This window comes from Cricetulus griseus, chromosome 4, assembly GCF_003668045.3.
Source record: "Cricetulus griseus strain 17A/GY chromosome 4, alternate assembly CriGri-PICRH-1.0, whole genome shotgun sequence".
In the NCBI taxonomy this organism is placed as follows: Eukaryota; Metazoa; Chordata; class Mammalia; order Rodentia; family Cricetidae; genus Cricetulus; species Cricetulus griseus.
In genome coordinates this window covers 46,327,524-46,348,826 of record NC_048597.1, presented here as the reverse complement: position 1 = coordinate 46,348,826, position 21,303 = coordinate 46,327,524, and the positions used below count along the sequence as shown (strand labels likewise).

The window sequence follows — 21,303 nt, the reverse complement described above, 5'->3', positions numbered from 1 at the left end:
GAGACACAAAATAAGCAAATGGGACTCCACACTGCAGGCTCACCGGCCACAGACCCTCAGCCTGTAGACCCTGCTAGTTTCTGGGACTAAGAGGCACTTTTCTTTTTCTTCTTTTTATGAATTAGCTTGTCCATGGTTTCATTATAGCTACATAAGGTAAGCTAACAGATGATTGCTTGTTAGCTATGTTTTTACCCAAAAGATGTTTCCCTATAAATTTTTTCATACAATATATTTCCATCTTATTCTTTCCCTTCCCCAAACTCGTTTCCTGCCCACCCAACTTCATGTTTTCTCTCTCTCAAAAAAACAAATAAACCCAAAAGAAAGTTGAAACAAAAAACCCAATAAAAATGTACCAAAACAAAATAAAACAAAACAGTGCCCCCCAAAAATATGGAGTCCGCTTTTTTTCTATCAGGCCCCCAGACCTTAGCATAACTGACTCTATGACAGAAGTACCATTCAAGCTGTAAAACTCAACATACAGACAGCACCACCTGCCAAAATTAAAACAAAGGCATAATTCATCAAAGTCCATAGTTCTGGGGATGTTTCTAAGTGCACTAACCTTGCTTTTTGGCTTCTGTAGTTATGCTTCTGTGGATAACCCACAACAGTTTTGTTTTGGCCAACTGCTCCTGAGCATGGGCCTGCTCTGGAGTGTGGTTGATATACCCAGTGACACTCCATTAGAGACAGCTGATTTTTCCTTTTCAAGCCGCCAAAAGGTAATTTTAGTTATAACACGGTCATCCTTACAGGGGCAAGGTTTTTAATAATTTATGAATTTTCCTCCCCCAGTCCTTTATTTCTTTGGAAAACTACATAACAAATTTTACACAGGAAAATCAGAACCACTATCCAAAACCCAGTGTGCCAGTCGGTTTCTGCCATCAAATTCTACTTTTGCAGGGGAAAGGATAAGACAGGGTTTCTACATAGCCTTGGCTATCCCGGAACTAACTATATTGACCAGGTTGGCTTTGAACTCACAGAGATCCATCTGCCTCTTGAATACTTGGATTAAAAGCATTAACCTCCATGACTAGTCAAATCATACTTTTTAAAAAAAGACTTATTTTTAATTATGGGAAGGGGAGTTGTACACATGAGTGTAGGTACCAATGGATTTCCTGAAGCTGGAGTTATAGGTGGTCATGAACAAGGATGTTGAGAACTGAACTTCAGAGCGTCTACAAGAGCAGCACACTCAATGCTGAGCCATCTCTCCAGCCCCAAACTGTATTCTTTAATGTCCTTAGCAACCCCATCTTCAAGTCCACAAGCTAGCTCTCCAGTCTTCCCTAACAGAAAATAGTGTGCTGCTTGTCCTTAACACGCTTCCTGTCCATACCTTTGTGAACACTGTGGTTTCCTCTTTTTTTCCTCATTAGCTAAATATCAGTTTCTTTTGTTAATTCCTATTCTTCCAAATCTGAGATTCTAAACATCTAAGTTCATTTCTTCCTGTCATATTGTGCCTTAAATGTCCCCATCCAGTCTACAAACCTTCTCTTCAATATCATTCTTCAAGTTTCACAAATTAATTTCATCTTTAACCTTTCCCAAGATGTAAGTCATTCATCCTATAGCTTACTAGATCTTTCTATTCGAGTGATAAATATGCATCCCTGTTTCTCCCAAAATCCCAAGATGTAAGTCATTCATCCCATAGCTTACTAGATCTTTCTATTCGAGTGATAAATATGCATCCCTGTTTCTCCCAAAATCCACTGCTCTGGTCTTTCCCCTTCCCTGAAGGTGCTCTCCTTTACGCAGTTGCACTGAAATATCCTAGGACCAGTCTCCTCAATCTTTCTGTTTCCCTCACTCACTATACCCACCTCCTCAGCAGGCTTCAAGTGAGCCTTCTGCATCAGGACCCTTCCACGGCCTGAAAACCATTCCCCTTTCTCCTGCAAATGATTCGGTCCTCTCCCCTGCCTCCAGCACTAGGGCCTTCCCAGTGCAACTTTGCTTGGGCCTCCTAACTAATGTTAATTCTCCTTCCTGTTGATATTCTGTGTTCTGTAAAATATCCACCTTGCACTCCGACTGTAACCTCTAGGGTGGTTGTCTGGTTCACTTAGAACATGATATAAATCAAAGCCAAAGACAATCTTCATCTTCACTCATTTGCTGTGTACATTTACCATGTTCTAGCTCTGTTCACATGTTCTTTAGGTTGTCCTGTTGGGAGGGTCACCGAGCCTCCTGGTTCTCCAGCCCCTTGCTCATTTACCATGTGCACCTTCTGAAACTCCCTTTGCGGCCTGTAGATGTCCACGGTCCCCTTACATCTATGCACCTTCTGAAACTCCCTTTGCGGCCTGTAGATGTCCACGGTCCCCTTACATCTATGCACCTTCTGAAACTCCCTTTGCGGCCTGTAGATGTCCACGGTCCCCTTACATCTATGCACCTTCTGAAACTCCCTTTGCGGCCTGTAGCTGTCCACGGTCCCCTTACATCTATAGCTGCTCTCTTGAGCACTCTTTCTCAGTGAACTTTGAGTTCCCACTTCACCACTTAATCATTGTTTCAATGAGCATGTATTTTCCATATAGCCCTTTGATTTGTTGTTTTTCAAATATGCCTGGTGCTTGAAAATTTGTTACCCATTCATATTTTTATCTATTTCTGTTAAGTCCTTGCTTGGAGGTTTTTTTTTTTAAGATTTTATTTATTTATTATGTATACAACGTTCTCCTTCCATGTCTATCTGCACACCAGAAGAGGGCACCAGATCTCATAACGGATGGTTGTGAGCCACCATGTGGTTGCTGGGAATTGAACTCAGGACCTCTGGAAGAGCAGTTGGTGCTTTTAACCTCTGAGCCATCTCTCCAGCCCTGGGTTTTTGTTTTTGGTTTTTGTTTGTTTGTTTGCTTTTTTCAGGTCTGTGTAGCAAAATCTGAGGCTATGTGCATGCAAGTCAGTCAGTGCTTTCTGCTGAGCTACAATCTCCCCCTGCTACTCCATTGCTGTAGCCTGTAAGTTTTGGAACCCCAGTATGTCATTATCAATGTTCCTTCTTCTCACTAATAGAGTATTATATGCAATTCCCAAACTCTTGGGAGAAACTTACTCCTACCTGTGCCTAAGCCCAGGCTTAGCTAGACAAGTTTCTTTGTCTTGAGTTTGAAGATGTAGGCAGATTTCTTTCCTTGCCAACATTTCCCAGAAGGAACAGCTCTTCAGGAGTCATGGCCCCAGGAAGCATTCTTGGTCCTAACCCATGTGAGGTCGAGGCATCATCTCCTATCCCGTGTCACGTTAAACTAGAAAATTGCTCAGGGCTGCCTTGACATTAACCCACATGCCTATAACTCCAGTATCATTTCATTCTTCATTTTAGCTCCTAAATAGTTTCTTTGTTATTTTGTAATCTCAGGTAAGCATTATAAACACGTTGTAACAGGACTGGGAAGATGCTGTGGGAAAGTGTGCTCTACAAGCATAGTACTTCAGATCACCTGCATCTAGATGTAAGAAGCCAGGCATAATAGCACACATGTGTAACCCCAACTCTGGGGCGCCGGGTGGGTGGGGTAGTCTGGCAAAAACAGGGAGCTCCAGGTTCAGAGAGAGACCCTGTCTCAAAAAATAAGGTAGGGGGCCAGCAAAATGGCTCAGGTCGTAAAGTCACTTGCCATCAGGCCTAGTGATCTGAATTTGATCCCTAAATCCCACAAAAATAGAACAAATTCACCCAAGTTATCCTCTGACTACACACACCATGGCACACATGCCCACACACATACATGTGCACACAGGCAAAGTAAATGAAATTTTAAAAATTAAATCTGGTTTAGAAAGGTGGCTCAGCAGTTAAGAGCAGTGGCTGGTTTTCTATCAAAGTAGGGTTTGATTCCCAGTACCCGCATGTGGCTCACAACCTTCTACAACTTTAGTTTCTGGGGTCTGATGCCCTCTTCTGGCCTCCTCCAGGCATTGCATAAACATGGTACACACACGCAGGCAAAGCACCTGTACACATAAAATAAAAACAGTAAGTAAATCTCAAAATATATAATTTAAATCTAAAAACATATACTAACATGGAAAATAGCCAAGGAAGTCACCCAGTATCACCCCCTGGTCTTCACACCTATATACTCAGGTGTGTGCAACCACACACATAGGCTCACACACAGAGTTTACAACACTGTAGCTAGCATTTCTAGATATTTTTACTATAATGATCATTTAAGTTAAACAGCCCTTCCTCCTATTGCCAGAAATATCAACTTATGTTTCTTTATAGTTAAATCTAAAAATACTAGTAGATACCTCAATTTATGAAATAGTGATTATATATATATATATATATATATATATATATATATATAGTAATTTTCAAATAGAATTAAGTTTCTTTTGGGGAGGGGGTTCGAGGCAGGGTTTTTCTGTGTAACTGTCCTGGCTGTTCTGGAACTTGCTCTGTAGACCAGGCTGGCCTCGAACTCACTGAGATCCACCTGCCTCTGCCTCCCAAGTGCTGGGATTAAAGGCATTCATCACCACTGCCCAGCTTAGAATCAAGTTTCTTAAAAAAACAATAAGATGTTATGCTATTCCTATCCCTGAGATACCATCTTACTCCTGTCAGAATGGCTAAAATCAAAAATACCAATGACAGTTTATGCTGGAGAGGATTCGGAAAAAAGAGGAATACTCCTCCACTGCTGGTGGGAGTGCCAACTTGTACAGCTACTGTGGAAATCAGTATGGCGACTCCTCAAGAAAATGGGAATGAGTCTACCACAAGATCCAGCAATTCCACTCCTAGGTATATACCCAAAAGAAGCACATTCATATAACAAGGACATCTGTTCAACCATGTTCATAGCAGCATTGTTTGTAATAGCCAGAAACTGGAAGCAGCCTAGATGCCCCTCAACTGAAGAATGGATAGAGAAAATTGTGGTACATTTACACAATGGAGTACTACTCAGCAGAAAAAAAACAATGGAATCTTGAAATTTGCAGGAAAATGGATGGAACTCGAAGAAACCATTCTGAGCGAGGTAACCCAATCACAAAAAGACAAACATGATATGTACTCACTCATATGTGGACCTGCTTTATGATACATAGTAGTGACCATGCTTTATCAGAGCTGTTTTTAATGATGTTGCTCAGAATGGTTTCTTCCCAGATGATGACTGAGAAGCTAATTAAAAAAAAAAATGGTGCCAAGTACCACAAGAGTAACAGAACTGAGCTGTTTTCTGGGATTTTGTTTTTTACGTTTTTGTTGTTGTTGTTTGTTTGTTTTTTTGTTTTTGTTTGTTTTTTGTTTTTTTTTTAAATGGAGTGTGCTGGATGTCTCTACAATTTTGTTCAAATGACTGCAGAACCTGGAAAAGCTGTTGCTGCTATTGATGCATAACATATTGCCATTATCGCTTTTATATAAATATAAATATATATACATATACATATAAGCTAAAAAAAATAAACTGAAAAGCAACCTCATTCTTTTTTTTTTATGTCATCCTAGTAAAACATAGCACAGACTTTATAGGTTTGAGTAAACATGGTCTGTGCTTGCCCTAGAAGACAACGTGACTGTAGGGCATCTTTTCTCCAAACTTGCCAAAGTATGTCACAGACACACTAATTAGTCCTCTGGGGCCTCCTTCAACAAAATAGATAGTACAGCATTAATTAATCCTATGTGTGCCACTACATCGGGCCTGCATTGACTTTCATCCCGACTTTTTAAGTAGGAAAACTTAGCTGTAAGTACTGTGAACATAACCACAAGTCAGTGAGCAAGACAGATCTAAGACGTGGTTCTTTGGACAATCAAAAATACACTGGACTGCGACCTAGAAGCTGGTTTCAAGCTTTTTCTATGCTAGTTAATATAGTGTTTCAAAATGCAAATGTTTATGTTTTAGAGCAAAAAGACATTATTAATTTGAATTCTAATCACTCTTAAAATTCTCCTGCTCTATCATTTTTCCTGTTTCTCTTTCTAAATCAAATATCTAGGATTTACATTACCTCTATTCTATGAATATTAGTTAGGATTATTAAAAATCAAAATTATTTAAAAACTATAACTTTAATTTTAGTTACAAATTTCAGAGAACTATAATTTTTCACTTTTAAAATAAAATCATCAATTAAACTAGCTAATAAGGAAATGAGACTACACAGTTGACAAACATTTCAAAGAGGAACGTAATGAAATACTGAAGAAAGAAAGAGTGCCTAATGATCATCACCATATCCGAAGAACTATTGCACCTAACAACCCCGTAAAGTCATGTCATTTTTTAAACATGCACAAAACAAAACCCCAGAGGCTCCTTCCTACTCCCGCTAGTCCCTAACTGCACATCACTAAGAGAACTAACTAAACAAACAGACCCATGAAGATCTGTCCACTTGTCCTCTGGGATTTTTAACCCACATAGGATGTATCATTATTTTAGCTGGTAAGGAAAAATAAAACTTTTGTTCCTTTTGCTATATACTTTTTACTAATAGATAAAAGAGAAAAATCATAACTACTTATTTGCCATTGACTTTATTTTCTATCTCATTTGTTATCACTTTTGTTCCATGGGGTATAAAAGTCAAAAATAAAAGTCATTTCTCATGTTCTAGGGCTAAACATTGTGGTTTCTAAAAACAAATAAATAAATACATATTAGAGTCCTAGCTTTGATAACTAGAGTTAAGTAGAAAATCTGGAGCTTTGGCTCTCGCTGTCATCTATGGAGATTTAATCATACCGGTACCCTGTCTTACAAGAAGAAAGACAAATATTAACCCCTCAGTTTAACCGAATGCCTGACTGACCTAAAACACACTGATGTTGTCAGATTGTGACTCAATCTCTATTTTACAAATGATGCAACCGAGGACAGGTGGGTGGTGGGAAATCCTAGGTCACCATACCTAGTAAAGTCACTAGGGTGGAACAGGCATTATTTCCTGTGTTCCATTTTCAATCTAATTCATTCCTTATATCACACTGCCCTCTAAGTTCACTACCTATATGAATTATTCTACATTACTGATTTCCCTTAGCTCTTGAAATATCAAATTTAAGTTTGTGACCAACATGTTTATCAGACACTTAGAGCTGTGCCACAGCTTTGGTAATGACAGCAGCTCCTCCCACGGGCATGAAGGGTGCCAACTAGCCTATCCCACTGGGGAACCAGCTCTAGTTGTACATCCCCTGTGGGACTGAAGGATGGAATCAGAACTGCAGATGTTGGGAAGAGATGCAGCAGGGCTGGAGACACGTTCACACACACTGAGAGCACCTAGCAGGCTGGGGATGTAGCACAGTGGGACAGAATTTACTTAGCATTGTTAAGTCCATGGGTTAGATCCCTGGAATTAAAAGGAGGAAGTAAGGGGGCTGGAGAAATGGCTCAGTGGTTAAGAATACCTTCATTCAATTCCCAGTCAACCACATGGTGGCTCACAGCCATCTATAATGGGATCTGATGCTGCCCTCTTCTGGCCTGCAGGCATACGTGTAACAAGAAGTACAGCCCCACCTAGCACTGCATTCTGGGAAGAAATTTTGGTAGCTATGTGTGTCACATGAAACCAGACCCTTCATCGACTTTTGCCTGAGTCAACTCGGAACGAAGGAATACAGCCTCAATTCCAAATTACAAGAGACTAAAAAAAATTCTAATCCTTCTTTATGTGTTTTCCAGAGCAAACTCTTGTACTAATTCACTGTGGTTAGATAGTCGTTAGCAAACCAGAATACATTTGTATTTTCTGTCCCATGCTTCTCAGCCCTGTGCTTTGTTCCTTTACAATTCATTCCTTTATCAAGCAAACCTGATGGATTGAGGTGTGGAGCCCAATGCTAAACCACTGACCTAATATGCCGTAGGGCCTAGGTTTTACTTCCATCCATGAAAATAAATAAATAATAAAATAAACTTTTTAGAGTTGTATTTTTAAAGAGACAAACAAATGTAACTTTCGTAAAATGAAAAGACACAGCTCTGGATCCTTTGAGTCTGAACATTTATGGCTGACATTCTTGATTTTGGTTAAATCAGGTCACATGCCTCAGGGGGACATTCCTGATATACTACCAGGACATCCTCGTGTTGAGTTTCAATTCTGTGGACTCAGCCTCCTTAATTTATTGTACCAATTCTGACTTTGTCAGCAGAAGAATGAAGAAAAGAAAAAACAGCAACATGGTAGAGTTCGTGGTAGAAATAGATGGATTTAAGATTGTTAGACCCCCAGAAAACTCAGGTATCCGGGGTCCCAGGCCATGACCGAGGTCACCCCAATCACCAGGCAGATTCGAGAGCTTGCTGCAAACTGCATGAGGCTTTATTGTTTTTTAACGAGCTAACCCCATGTTAGCACCACCGGCCATGGCAGATGGCTCTCAAAAGACAGTTTGAACCAGCTGCCTAGAGATCTCTAGGGCAGCGTAAGGGGAGTGTCTAGGGGTACGCACAGGCTCACAATTGGTGTTCCTCCAGGCTTGGAGGGCTTGCCCTGTGTTGAATGATCAACTGGTTGTTATGGCCCATAGGCCCTCCCAGGGTTGTTGCTATGCTCTGTGCGTCATTGCTGTGTGCTTGTCCGTAAAGTACACCCACGGTCGTAAAGCATAGCGCCACCAGCTAACATATGATTGGTTCCTTGTCACAAGGCAGGCACCTAACCTCTAGTGACTAAGACAAGGTCATAGCGAGCACGTGTTACTGTCATGGCTGCCGAAATGGGGAGCTGGTCCCTTCAAGATGACTGTAAATAAATTTTCTTTTTGGCCTCCTAAAAGTCATTTCTCTTGGTTACAGTACAGCTGTGTGCTGCATAGTGAGTTTCCTCACCAGTAGAATATTTAAGACACTATACGCCGAGGTGGTTCGTTCCATTAGATTATAGGGAGCCAAAAAATTACTACTCTAGTAATATTAAGCAGTCTTAATGTCACATTGAAACACATTTGTGGCAATGATACTGCAAACAAACCTGCTGAACTGCCCGTTGAATTAAGATATAACATGCTTATCTATGGATGGTGCATCATAATTGATGGTGCACCAACTACGTGGTGTGGGTCTGTGCACTAACCTTTATAACCGGTTAACACTATGTCCTTTTAAGTCTATTCTCAAGGATACAGAATACCCAAGAAATCGGGTTTCTGATAAACCAATACCGGAACTACGGGTGCCGTACAGTGCTCTTTAAACCCACTTCTGGTTGTAAGGCATTATATTTCTACCAAATACCAAAATCCTCATAGGAATTGCTGGCTTCAGAAAGAGCCCATTAAAATAACAAATGTTAGTATTCACACAGTGACAGACATGTTCTCCTAGAAGACTCTACAATCGCAATGTGTCTACCGGGAAGTCACAGTCTCCTTTTATGTGGGGAAACTGGAAGGATAACAGTTACACTTAAAATGGATCTGAAACTCCTAACTTAAAAACCCATCTTCCAGCCATTACAACTGCAGAGCATTCATTGTTAAGCCGCGTTTGCCACAGGAACTGATTCCTTAAATGAAAATTGCATAAAATAGCTTGTTTCTCAGTAAGACTTAGAAACATAGTTTATGCAATGTTAGCTTCTTGCCAGTTCGGCTGATAACACTAAGTACAATCCAATTGTGCCGCAGTGTTTTCGCAAGGAAACTGAACCTGACCATTACATGCCATCAACCAGGCAACAGCGCCTTCTAGTGGCCATATGAAAAAATAATGAGAACGATCAGTGGGTCTCTAAAGTCACAACATCTAACATCTAGAAGCTAATCAGGGAAGGATTATATAAACTGGTGAAGAATTTGTATTCAAGATTAAAATATACTACCCAGAAGCTCCAGTCACCGCTCCAATTATGTGTGCTCGGTCCCTGTTTTTTGGCCGATACTATATTATTCTCATCCACAACAGGGCTAGGATTTTCTTCAGCCTCTTCCTGTAGCTCCGTGGCAACGCTTGAGTCCCCTTCATTTACTGCCTGTGAATAAACGCCAACAATCTAAGTTATTTATTGACAAATGACATTTGGAAAGAAAAACATGTTCCAAATATATAAATTACTTTCAAAATTCATTTGTTGTTGTTTCGAGGCAGGGTTTCTCTATATAACTTCTCTGACTGTCTTGAAACCCGATTTGTAGACCAGGATAGCCTCAAACTCACAGAGATCAGTCTGCCTCTGCCTCCTGAGTGCTGGTGTGCAACACCTCTGCCCGGCGAAAATTCATTTAAGTTTTCTGTTTAAAAACATTTTAAATTAGTGTGTGTGTGTGTGTGTGTGTGTGTGTGTGTGTGTACAAGTGAGGGTCAGAAGACAACCTCCAGGGCTCAGTTCTCTCCATCCATCATGTGTGTCCCAGGGATCAAACTCACGTGGGCAGACTTGGGGGTAGGCACCTTTCTTTACCCACTAAATGATCCCACCAGGCCCATAAGTTATTTTCTTTTTTGGTGTTTTTTTTTTTTTTTTGAAACAGGGTTTCTCTGTGTAGCTTTGAACCTGTCCTGGAACTCGATGTAGACCAGGCTGGCCTTGAACGCACTGACATCCGCCTGCCTCTGCCTGCTGAGTGCTGTGACTATAGGCATGTGCTACCACCACCCGGCCCCATCTAAAGAAAAATGTTTAAACACTTAAAAGATGAAAATTAAGGCTGAAGAGATGGCTCAGTTGACAATATGCTTCCTGAACAAGAATGAGCCTCCCCCCTTAAGTCCCAGAACCCACATATAAGTTGGCCATGTGCTGGGACAGGGTACAAGTGGACCTCTGCTGTTGAAATGGTGATCTCTGTGTTCAGGGAGAGCCCTGTATCAAAAAGTAAGTTGGGGAGTGATTGAGGCAGACACTCCACATTGAACCTTAGATGTATGCACATACCACAAACACATGTATGCACACAAAAGACAAACAGATGTTTTGCTACTAGCATTCATCATTCATACATGTAGCAAATATCTTCCAACCACTACCATTTTCCAGGTAGGTTAGTTGGTACTAGAAACGCAAAAATAAGAATAAGTTCTTAGCCTCCGGAGGTTCATGGTCTGGGGAACAAACAACGAGACCATTTTAAAATATAATGTAATACAGGTGGTTGTGAGCCCTATGTGGGTGCTGAGAATTGATCCCCTGTCCTCTGTAATAGCAAGTACTCTTAACCAGACTCTGTCCTTAAAATAACTTAACAAAAAGGTTGACTTTTGTGTCTCTATAACATAGAAGTTGAAGTTCTGAATTAACGTCGACATCTACTGAAATACATCCACTAGCAAATCTTTGTGGCCGTAATCAATACCAACTAGGTATCACTCATGTTTGGGGAGTTACTCAACACAAAACAAACAACAAAGGTTACTGGACGTGCTTCACTTTGACTTTGGTCATCAAAATCACTGCCCTGGGTTAGTGAATGGTTCAGCAAGTGATGGCATTTCGTTGCTAAGTCTAAAGACTTCATTCAGTTCAATGCCCAGAACCCACGTGGTGGAAGAAGAGAACCAACTGCACAAGTTGTCCTCTTACGTCTACACATGCAACATGGCAAGGGCATGAGCTCATGTTTGCACGCGTGCATGCGCGAGCACACGTGTGCGCTCGCGCGTGCGCACACACACACACTAAAAATAAATAGTGACATTTAAATTCTTTGTGGTCATCTGAGTCCATGAAATGTTACTACCCACACTTTAGGTGGGTTTGTCTAGTCTAGCCTTTCACAGACATGCCCAGTGCCTTGTCTCTTTGGTACTTTAGATCTGTGAAGTTGACAATCAAATCAGCTGTAACACCATCAAATGAAGACTTTAAAGGCAAAATCCCAACTGAGCCAAATCTGGGCTTTGTGGCATAATTACTGCAAGAGGGCAGGGCCTCCCCTGACCTCACTGCTTACACAGAGCTCATAGTACTGGAAAAGGTCACTCCTCTCTTGGACTTTATCTTCCAGAGAAGCAACTTGGTTTCAATGGAGTGAGCAACAGCAGGCATTTGGACACTTTCTGAACAGCATTGAGCAATACTGCTACAAGTGTTAGCACTCTGTGGAGGACTATCACTTTCTCCCTTAGCCAGACATCACCCTGGTAAAGGGCAGACCCAAGGGTTTGTCCAATGGATTGAAACTTCAGGAAGTCCTCTTAACACTAACATGGAAATGCTCTGGCTAACAGCTGGCTGCATCTGTACATTTTTACAGATTATCAGGCCATTGCCTGAGTGGTGCCCCAGCAGTCGCACTGACCCCTAAAGTATGAAGCAAGCTCACACATGTGATATATATATATATATATATATATATATATATATATATATATATATACTAAATCTATAAAAACAAAGGCCTCACCAGTGACTCTTGACCCTCTTCAGGGTTCTAGATATACTCATCATGCCCAAGGCTTTGTTTATCAAAATAGGACTCTGAGCTCTTGAGCAAGGTTTTCCATGGAACATTCACTTTTCTCACTGCTTCCAGGCTTCAGGTCACTGAGGGAGCATAGTGGCTTTCTTACCATAAAATCCAGTTAAATAGTACTGGAGAGATGAGATACTAGGTTAGGTGCTTGCCAGCCAGGCTAACCTAATCTATAAGCCCCAGGTCAGTCAGAGGCCCTAGCTCAAAATGTCAAGGTGGTATCTATCACCTGTGGAACGGCATGTGAGGTTCACTTGTGACTTCCATAGTGACCGGGCAGCTGCATACATGTGCGTACTTGCATACACACACAATGAAAGTTCAATTTAAAAAATGGTACGTTTCGGTCACCCTCGAAGCCCTGGGTGACTTAGAGTAAAGTGATTCAATTTTTTTGTTTTCCTGGAAGCTAGTTTTAAACCTCACCTCTCCCTCTTCCTTTTCTGGACAACTCGATAAAGAAAGCCTGTGTCCTTTTCCTGTGGTGTGGGAGCCATAGTCACACAGAGCACCCCTGTTCAACTGCAGAAACTGTCACCGAGATGATCTCTTTCTGTAGTCTAGATAGTGGAGCCTCTCTTTACCTTGTGAGCCTTCCCTGCCCTTCCCAGATGGCCCCTCCCCACACATCACTTCACACAGGCTTGAGCTCTGTATTAGCTGTGTCACTCCCTCACATTCAACCTGTCTCCTTAACCCCACAGAAGGGATAACATCCCACAACCCACACCTCGGTTCAGTATCTTATCCCGACAGTTGACGGATAGAGTTCACCTGTATTCTATTTCATAGTAATGTTTGTGAATCTATTGTAATAATGCATCCATTCATTTGTTCATGCAACAACTGTATGAACTGCACGCTTCCCTACGCTAAAATACTTCTCTAAAAGAAAAATGTTTACACACAACCACCGTAATGCTGCGAGGACAGTGTTGAGCAAGTATCCTGCAACACAAGGCTTTCACCTCAAAGACCAATCACCAACTTCTTCCATGTGTCAGATCAAGTGGTAAACGACAGTACTGGTTGAAACCAAAAACTCGGTTGAGAGCCTGGGGATTAAAGTTTGTGAGTCCTTTTAACCGAGGGCTGAGGTTGAAGGGAGGCTGGTGACAGAGATTTCAAGTCAAAATCACAACAATGGAACCAGACTCACTGGGGTCTGGGATTGCGACATCTGGGGCTTTTCGGGTACCAAATTCAAGCACTTAACACTCGGTTCCCTCCGTCGCCCAGCCGGGAACTGGCTCGCGGGAGACACAGAAAACCGTTTCCTTGGTAACAACTTTTCGAATTACGCCAAAGAGTACAGGGGAAAGGGAAGGGAGGAATTCATTATCATAATCGGAGCCGGTTAAAACAACTATGCCGGGGAAACTGCCGGCGAAGCCACCTCTCGGGAGTCTGCCCCTCGAGGCCGCTTACCTGGCGGGCCCTCAGAGCGCCCTCCATCGCCGCACGCTCCCGCGGAACCCCGCACGCGCGTCCCTGCGAGCCCCCGTCGGGAGGGCCGGCCAGGCGCGTGCCCGCCGCGCGCTCCCGGCTCCGGCCCTCGGAATCCCACCTCCAAGTTCAGCCCGAGAGCTTTGCGTCCTCTGGCGGCAATTAGTGACTATTGCCTTTGGCCAACTCCTTAAAAGCTAATTGTTAGCCAGGACGTCAACCACATTTTAGAAGGGATCAGTGATGAGTCTTGACTCCTGACACAGAGTCCTGCATCTGTTGTGAAAGGCGGAGGGGTGTTATTCTTCTTGCTCTGGGACTGGAACTTCAGTTTGGGAAGCTATTGTCTTGCAGATAGAAGGGTTGTTTTCCTGTATGGATGTACTCGACGTCACTGAACTGTACGCTTAAAAATTAATAAAACAGGCAGGACAGGATAACACATGCCCATAAAAACCAAGCAGAAGGGAGGCGGTTAGACCATGAATTGGCCAGCAGCTTGGGCCACATTGTATGTAGTTCAAGGCCACATGAGACTCTGTCTCCCAAGAAAAAAGTAAAACAAACAAAAACCTAAAAAGCCTCTAGTAAAACTTTGTTTCTCTTGTATACCTACAAAACTCACCAAGCAAGCACCAACAAGTATTAGAAGAACCAGAACTATATACATTGAACCCTGTGGAGAGGCACAGCCTGACCTCTAGCGTTACCAGACTATATTAAAAACACGAGGGAGTTGGAGCGATAGTTCAGTCCTTGAGAGAGCGTTCATTTCCCAGAACTCTCATCAGGCAACTCACAGCCTCCTGTAACTCAAGCTCTGTGGCGTCCTCGGCAACACTGCACTCAAGTGCACAGCCCTGCATTCAGATTAGAATCTGAAAACGAGAATAGACATTCACCAACTCTTGTGGTTTCCCTTGGTCAGAAAAATGGAAACAGCACAGGTAGAAAGTTCTGGCTCATGGTCTCTCACAAGACTGCCCTAGGCGATCACGTGGCACTCCAGCCCTTAGACCACCTCGCTGAGCCTTACTTACAAAAAGCCTTACTTACAGTGCTGGCAGCCTGGTGCTGGTTATTGGTCTGGGGCCTTGGTTCCTCTCCGTTAGGGCTTCTCCGAAGGACAGCTTGAGTCCTCATGTTGTGGCCGTGGCTTTCCTTAGAATGTATGATCCGGGAGACCTAGGTGAAAGCTACAGAGCTTTCTATGACCTAACTTTAGAAGCTACTCACTGTTGCATTGCATTCTACTGGGGCCAGCCTGCTTTGTGTCACTAACAGGGTAAGTATACTGGACAGGAGCACAGCTACCCCGGGTGACACTGGGGAGAAAACAACCTGTGTGGCCTACAGAGAGACCAAGATCCTCAGAGGAATGCCAGGCAGAGGGACTTTAGAGAATTTTCATAGGAAATACAGAGAACTTGGAATTAAGGGGATTGTGTTAATGTTTCCCCTTGAATTTCATAGAACACTAATGAAAGAGGTTGGGCAGGAATTGTCGCAAAAATATGGGTTGAAAGAACATGTGTGCACTGCCAGGACTACACACAATCATGGGACTTCCCACTTACCTTATCCCAGAGGTCCATAGGTATTCTATATGCTGTAATTTTACTCTTTACTAAGTGACAGTTCCCTGAAGTACAGCTCTCTAGCAGACATTTAATTCTGTGAATAGTTTTAAGGAGTTTAGAAGCTTCACATTTATTTTAAATTTATCTTTATAAGACAGGTTGTCATTATGGAGCATGTAAGTCCTGGGAATCTTACCTCTACCTCCCAAGTGTTGGGATTACAAGTGTGCAGCACTATACCTAGCTTCAAAAATCCTTAATATTCTTCATTGTGATTAGCTTTGGTCCAAAGTTCTGAAGACATGACATATTTCTAGTTTTACTATCGAATCAAAAGTGAGCAAATGCATGGGGCTGGAGGGATAATTTACAGGTTAAGAGCACCAATATATTAGCTTCCAATGGTCTCTAATCCCATTTCCAGGACATCTAATACCCACTTCTGGCCTCTGAGGGTACCAGGCACACATGTGGTACACATATAAACATGTAGGCAAAACATTCACATACATAAATCATTTTAAAGTGAGAGAATACAATCTGTAGATTAGTTTTATTCTTAAAACATACCAAAACTAAAGAAGAATTGTACACAGACAGAAAGGACAAGAAAAGGTAAAGCAAGGAATTCTGTAAGCTGTGAAGTCATGAAACGAGTAGCAATGGTTTCATACAACCAAGAAAGCCGAGTCCCAAACTGAGCCAGGGGAAAGCTGAGGGCCCAGCTGACTTGTACCAGAGTGCTCTAAAGCCTGAGAAACAGCTGCATTAACACACCTCTGAAACTGGAGACAAATGACAAGAGTGTATTCCTGGTCATTTGCTCTCGCCTAGCTCCTAACAAACTATACTTTTATATGGACAGTGTCTCCTTCAAACCACTGAGAAATACAGCATTAGACAAACTGTTTATTGAGAAATAAATGAAAATAAAATGTGGAATGCAAACAATGGAAAACAGTGGCAGAGTGATGAAGACATTTGCCAAGAGGATGCTGAAGGCAGTCTCCAGAATGGCCAGTGTGGACTGGCCATGGAAGGTGACCAGTTCAGACTGGAGCAGGCCCACCCAAGAAAGAATCCAGATGAGCAGATCCTCTCTCCGATCCTGTTATCCTTTCCTGTCCTTTCACAGAGGACAGAATTCTCCCACGAGCCAGTACGGGGTCCTTTCATTTCTATTTCCTTCATGGTCTGCTTTACCCCACAGATTGCTTCCTGATTGCTCCTGAAAGCAGGAGGTAGCTGTAGAGGAGGAGGAGGCTTAGAAGTAGGAAACACCAGATAATCCATTCTCTGGCCATATTTTTGCCAAATATGCACATTTTTGTCAGTTGCTCCAAGTACCAGGGCCTTCTGCCTTCCAGGACAACTTCAGGCCCCACACACTTACTTTCTTGGAAAGACACATATGAACCCTCAAGTTACTGAAGTCAATTCAAGCCCACAGGCACTGGTAGGTGTTATTTTCTCTGAATGTCTCTAATGTTAGTGGCAATATCAGCCTTTTTTTTATTCAGTAAGATTGGTGCTTGCTATACAGTTCTGCTTTTTTTATACATGAATATACTTAGAGATACATGTGTGGATGACCTAGCTTTAAAACAACTACTGATTAATACAAACTTCATGTTTATCTTTGGGGGAAAAAAATTGGAAGCAATTGGGTAGGAACATAAAGAGGATTTCTATGTTATCCCAATGTTCTATTTCTCAAGCTGAGTAATGGGTGCATGCACTGTTTTTAAATTATTTGTGTAAAAATATGTCTTCTACTTTTTATGATATATCTCATATATTAAACAATTAGCAAAAGCAATGGTCTTTTAATTTAGCTATTGATTGGAGCTGTTTTATTTTTGTTTTGTTTTGTTTTGAGGCAGTTTCACCATGTAGCCCTGACTGGCCTAGAACTTTCTATGTAGCCCAGGCTGTCTTCCAATTCAGAGAGATTCACAGACCTCTGTCTCCCAAGTGCTAGGATCAAAGGCAAGTGCCATTATGCTTGGCCTAGATACTGCTTGTTGGACATTGATTGACAAAGTTTTCCTATGCTTTGGATTTTGTAAAATGACAGAACTTATTCATAATCTGATAGGAAAGGGTCAAGAAAGAAAAGAGGTTTAAAAGAAGTTGAGTGGGCAGAGGTAAGATTTCCTGGGGTAGGGGCCTGAGTGTCACTGGACAGAATTCAGAATGCTGAAATGAGGTATGCTTGTGTCCCATGGAGCTGAAGTTAGCATTTGAGTAAAAAGGAAAAGGGAAAACGCAAGCCATAGAGTTCCCAGGTCACTTGCTGTAGGTTTCTGGATTCATGTTTCATTAAACTGTGAATTATTCAAATCCATCCTGAGCCAGTTTCTAAAGTGAGATGCCTTATGCCATCTAATGCCGCACTATGACATCTGCTTCTAAATAAACAGGCTAACAGGTCAGCTAACCTGACCTGCCGTTTCTTTCAGCCCTCTCGGATCCTACTGCCTCAAGGGTTTCTATGAATCGTTTAAGAACTGCTTTGCTACTGCAGAGATATAAGCTAATGTTTCCTAATAAACTATAAACGGTATAATTACAGAGATCACTTAATGTGTTGAAAATGTTTTTTTCTAGTTTTATTCATTCTTTGAATTTTTCATACATGTGTACAATGTACCTTGATCATATCCACCCCTCATTCCAGCTTCCAGTGTCCCCCAGGACACCCCTCCTCTCACCCATCACATCTCCCTCCTAACTTCATGTTCTATTTATTTTAGCTCACTGAGACCCATTCGTGCTGACCATATTCACAGGGTGTGGGGTCGGTCACTTGCTGGGGAATGGGAAACCTACAGGTGGCCACATTCCTAAAGACAAGTGCCTGTCCCTTCCCCCAGAAGCCAGCAGCTGCAAACAGCTCCTTTAATTCAAGATTCTTCCTAGAGAATAACCATCCTCAGAAACCATGTGATCTATTTCATTGGCTCTAACATGCCATTGGAGTACTATTCAATAAAAACCTCTAGAGACACCATTAGCAATTTAGCAGTTAAAATTCATGGGTCAATGCTAATTCTGCCTAGGGAAGAATAGAAATCATGTCCACAAGAGTAGGAAGATGGCTCTGTGTGTAAAGAGCTTGTGGTACAAGCTTGAGGACCTGAACCCAATCAGTGGACCCCTCCTCTCTTTTTTGGTGTTAACGGAGAAAGAGAAACTTAAGGCAGACAATGGGATATGGAGACTGAATGTCCGTCTGTCCCATTTTCCCTCCCCCTCCTGCTTTCTTTCCCTGGGGTCTATGGATTTATTACCTGCCTGTCACCCAACCTCCCCTGCTATATTTTAAAGCAGGAATGTGCAGGTATTTGAAAGAATTCAGGGAAACTAGCGAAAGAGGAAGTTATCTGTCCTTTCCCAGCTCAGAAAACTGTGATTAAAATGGCTTGGGTTTTCTGAATTTCCTCCGAAGCAGGTTATCTGAGAGGCACCCTACTTGCACCTGGAGGAAAAGAGCACGTTTATTTTTTGAAGGCAAACTGTCCCAGAGAAGAGCCTGAACAGGTTTCGGAGCCTCCTCTGTCCAGAACAACTGGACCATAATCCAATTTTCCACTCTAGGAAGATACTTAGGTACTTAGGCCCACTTGTTTCTTCAGGTCCTCATGTACTTTTGAGGCCTCTTGCATTACATAAGACTTACATTAAATATCCTTGCTTGCTTCCCCATCAATCCATATTTTGTTTCCCTACAGCTTAACCTACACAATGAATAGACTATTTATTTCATAAAGGTAAAATTTAAAGAAAAACCAGTTTTGTTTTTATGTGTGTGTAAATAGATTTTTACACAGGCATGCAGTACCCACAGAGACCAGAAGTGGGCACCAGATTCCCTGGAGCTGGCAATACAAACCACCAGACATGGTTGCTGAGAAAGGAACCATACAAGAACAGAATGTACTCTTAACCAATGAGCCACCTCCTCAGCCTCTCCTAAAAGTCAATGTTGGGACACGGTACAGGTAATTCATGCTCACAGAACAGGCAATTGTCTTTCTTGTTTGCCCCTTCCTCCCTAACTTCTTAGTTACTTTTCTCCTGTCATAAGACACGGCGGCCAAGGCAACTTATAAATGAAAATGTTTATTGGGGCTCCTGGTTTGAGGGTTGGAATACATGATCACCATGGTAAGGAGCATGGCAGCAGGCAAGAGCACCAGCTGAGAGCTTGCATCTTAACCCAAAGGCACTAGGCAGAGAGAGCTAACTGGGAACCTCGTGGATTTTGGAAACCTCAAACTGCCCCTAGTAATACATCTCCTCCAATGAGGCCACACCCCCATCCTTCCCAAGCAGTTCCACCAACTGGGAATGAGGTATTCCTTTTTGTGTGTGACAAGGTCTCAGATAGTGCAGGCTGATTTGAACTACCTCTATAACCGAGTCCAACTTTGAATGCCACCTCCTGCCTTCACCTCCCAAGTGATACGATAGCAGACATGACACAATGACAGGCTACGGCCATTTTCTACATGAGCTCAAGTCCGCTGTCATTGAATCTGGACTGAGTATGACTTAATGCAAGCAATAGGGTTCATGCAACATTTCCTTCGGGAAGCTTAAGGTACCTCAAAGGGCAAAGCCAGAGCAGCAGGGGCAAGGGTGCATCTGAAGTTGTGTTAGTTCCTACCTAAGGACTGCTACATAATGGGGGTTTGTTCAATTCTAACTTAAAATTCTCTTGAGCCTGTGTGAGTAAATGGTCAAAGACTACTTAGCAACAGTCTAACCAAAGTCTTAGTAACACCCACAGGTGCTCCTACAAGAAAGAAATGGATCTGAAATGGTGTCTGTTTATTTTTACTTTTAAAAATTGTATCACTTTGACTAACAATCACATGATTCAAATATCAAGAAAAATATACTTAGTTTTGAAGTACCCTGTCTTAGGATTACTATTTCTAGAAAGAAACACCATGACCAAAAGGCAAGTTTGGGAGCACAGGGTTGGCTGGGCTTAACTTCCATATTGTAGTCCATCACAGAAGGAAGGCAGGGCAGGAACTCAAACAGGGCAGGAATCTGGAATCAGGAATAGCTGCAGAGTCCGTGGAGGGGTGCTGCTACTGGCTTGTTCCCCATGGCCTGCTTAGCCTGTTTTCTTTCTTTTCTTTTTTCTTTTCTTTCTTTCTTTTTTTTTTTTTTAAGATTTATTATGTATACTTGTATGCCTGCAGGCCAGAAGAGGGCACCAGATCCCATTACAGATGGTGTGAGCCACCAAGCCGTTTCTGGGAATTGAACTCAGGACCTCTGGAAGAGCAGTCAGTGCTTTTAACCTCTGAACCATCTCTCCAGCCCTTAGCCTGTTTTCTTCTAGAACCTAGAGCCACCATCCCAGGGATGGCACCACTCACAGTGGGCTGAGCCTTCCCCATTGATCATTAATTAAGAAAACATTCTACATCTGGATTTTATGGAGGAATTTTCTCAATTGAGGCTCCTGCCTTTCAGATAATGCTAGTTTGTGTCAAGTTGACATAAAACTAGCCAGGACATAACCACATCTGAAGTTTTTAAGATTTTTATTTGTGTGCATGCATATACTGGTCCTATAGAAGCCAGAAGAGGGCACTGGATCCCTGGAGCTGGAGTCCCAGGCAGCTGTGAGACTCCGTACCTAGGTGCTTGAAACTAAATTCTGGTCCGCTGCAAGAGCAGCAAGCACTTTTAACTGTTGACACATTTCTCTAACTCCACATCTGAAACTTGGGTCAATATTCATGTGGCAGCCTTTTAAATATATATTCAGAGTACTTTTACATTTTAACTGATGCTAACATAGTTAATCTGGATTTTAGT

At 42.2% G+C, this 21,303-nt stretch overlaps 1 protein-coding gene across 3 annotated transcripts in view; it reads right to left on the bottom strand.

Moving 5' to 3' along the window:
• Window positions 1-14,001, bottom strand: part of Gramd1c (GRAM domain containing 1C) — a 72,579-nt gene extending 58,578 nt beyond the window's left edge. For all 3 annotated transcript variants that reach the window (XM_027412644.2, XM_027412642.2, XM_027412641.2), the window contains exons 1-2: window positions 13,862-14,001; window positions 9,844-9,993 (exon numbers count right to left, since the gene is read on the bottom strand). In XM_027412644.2, coding sequence (XP_027268445.1) covers window positions 9,844-9,993; window positions 13,862-13,888 — 177 coding nt within the window. In that variant the 5' untranslated portion in view covers window positions 13,889-14,001. The remainder of the gene's footprint in view (window positions 1-9,843; window positions 9,994-13,861) is intronic.
• Window positions 14,002-21,303: the final 7,302 nt, after the last annotated feature.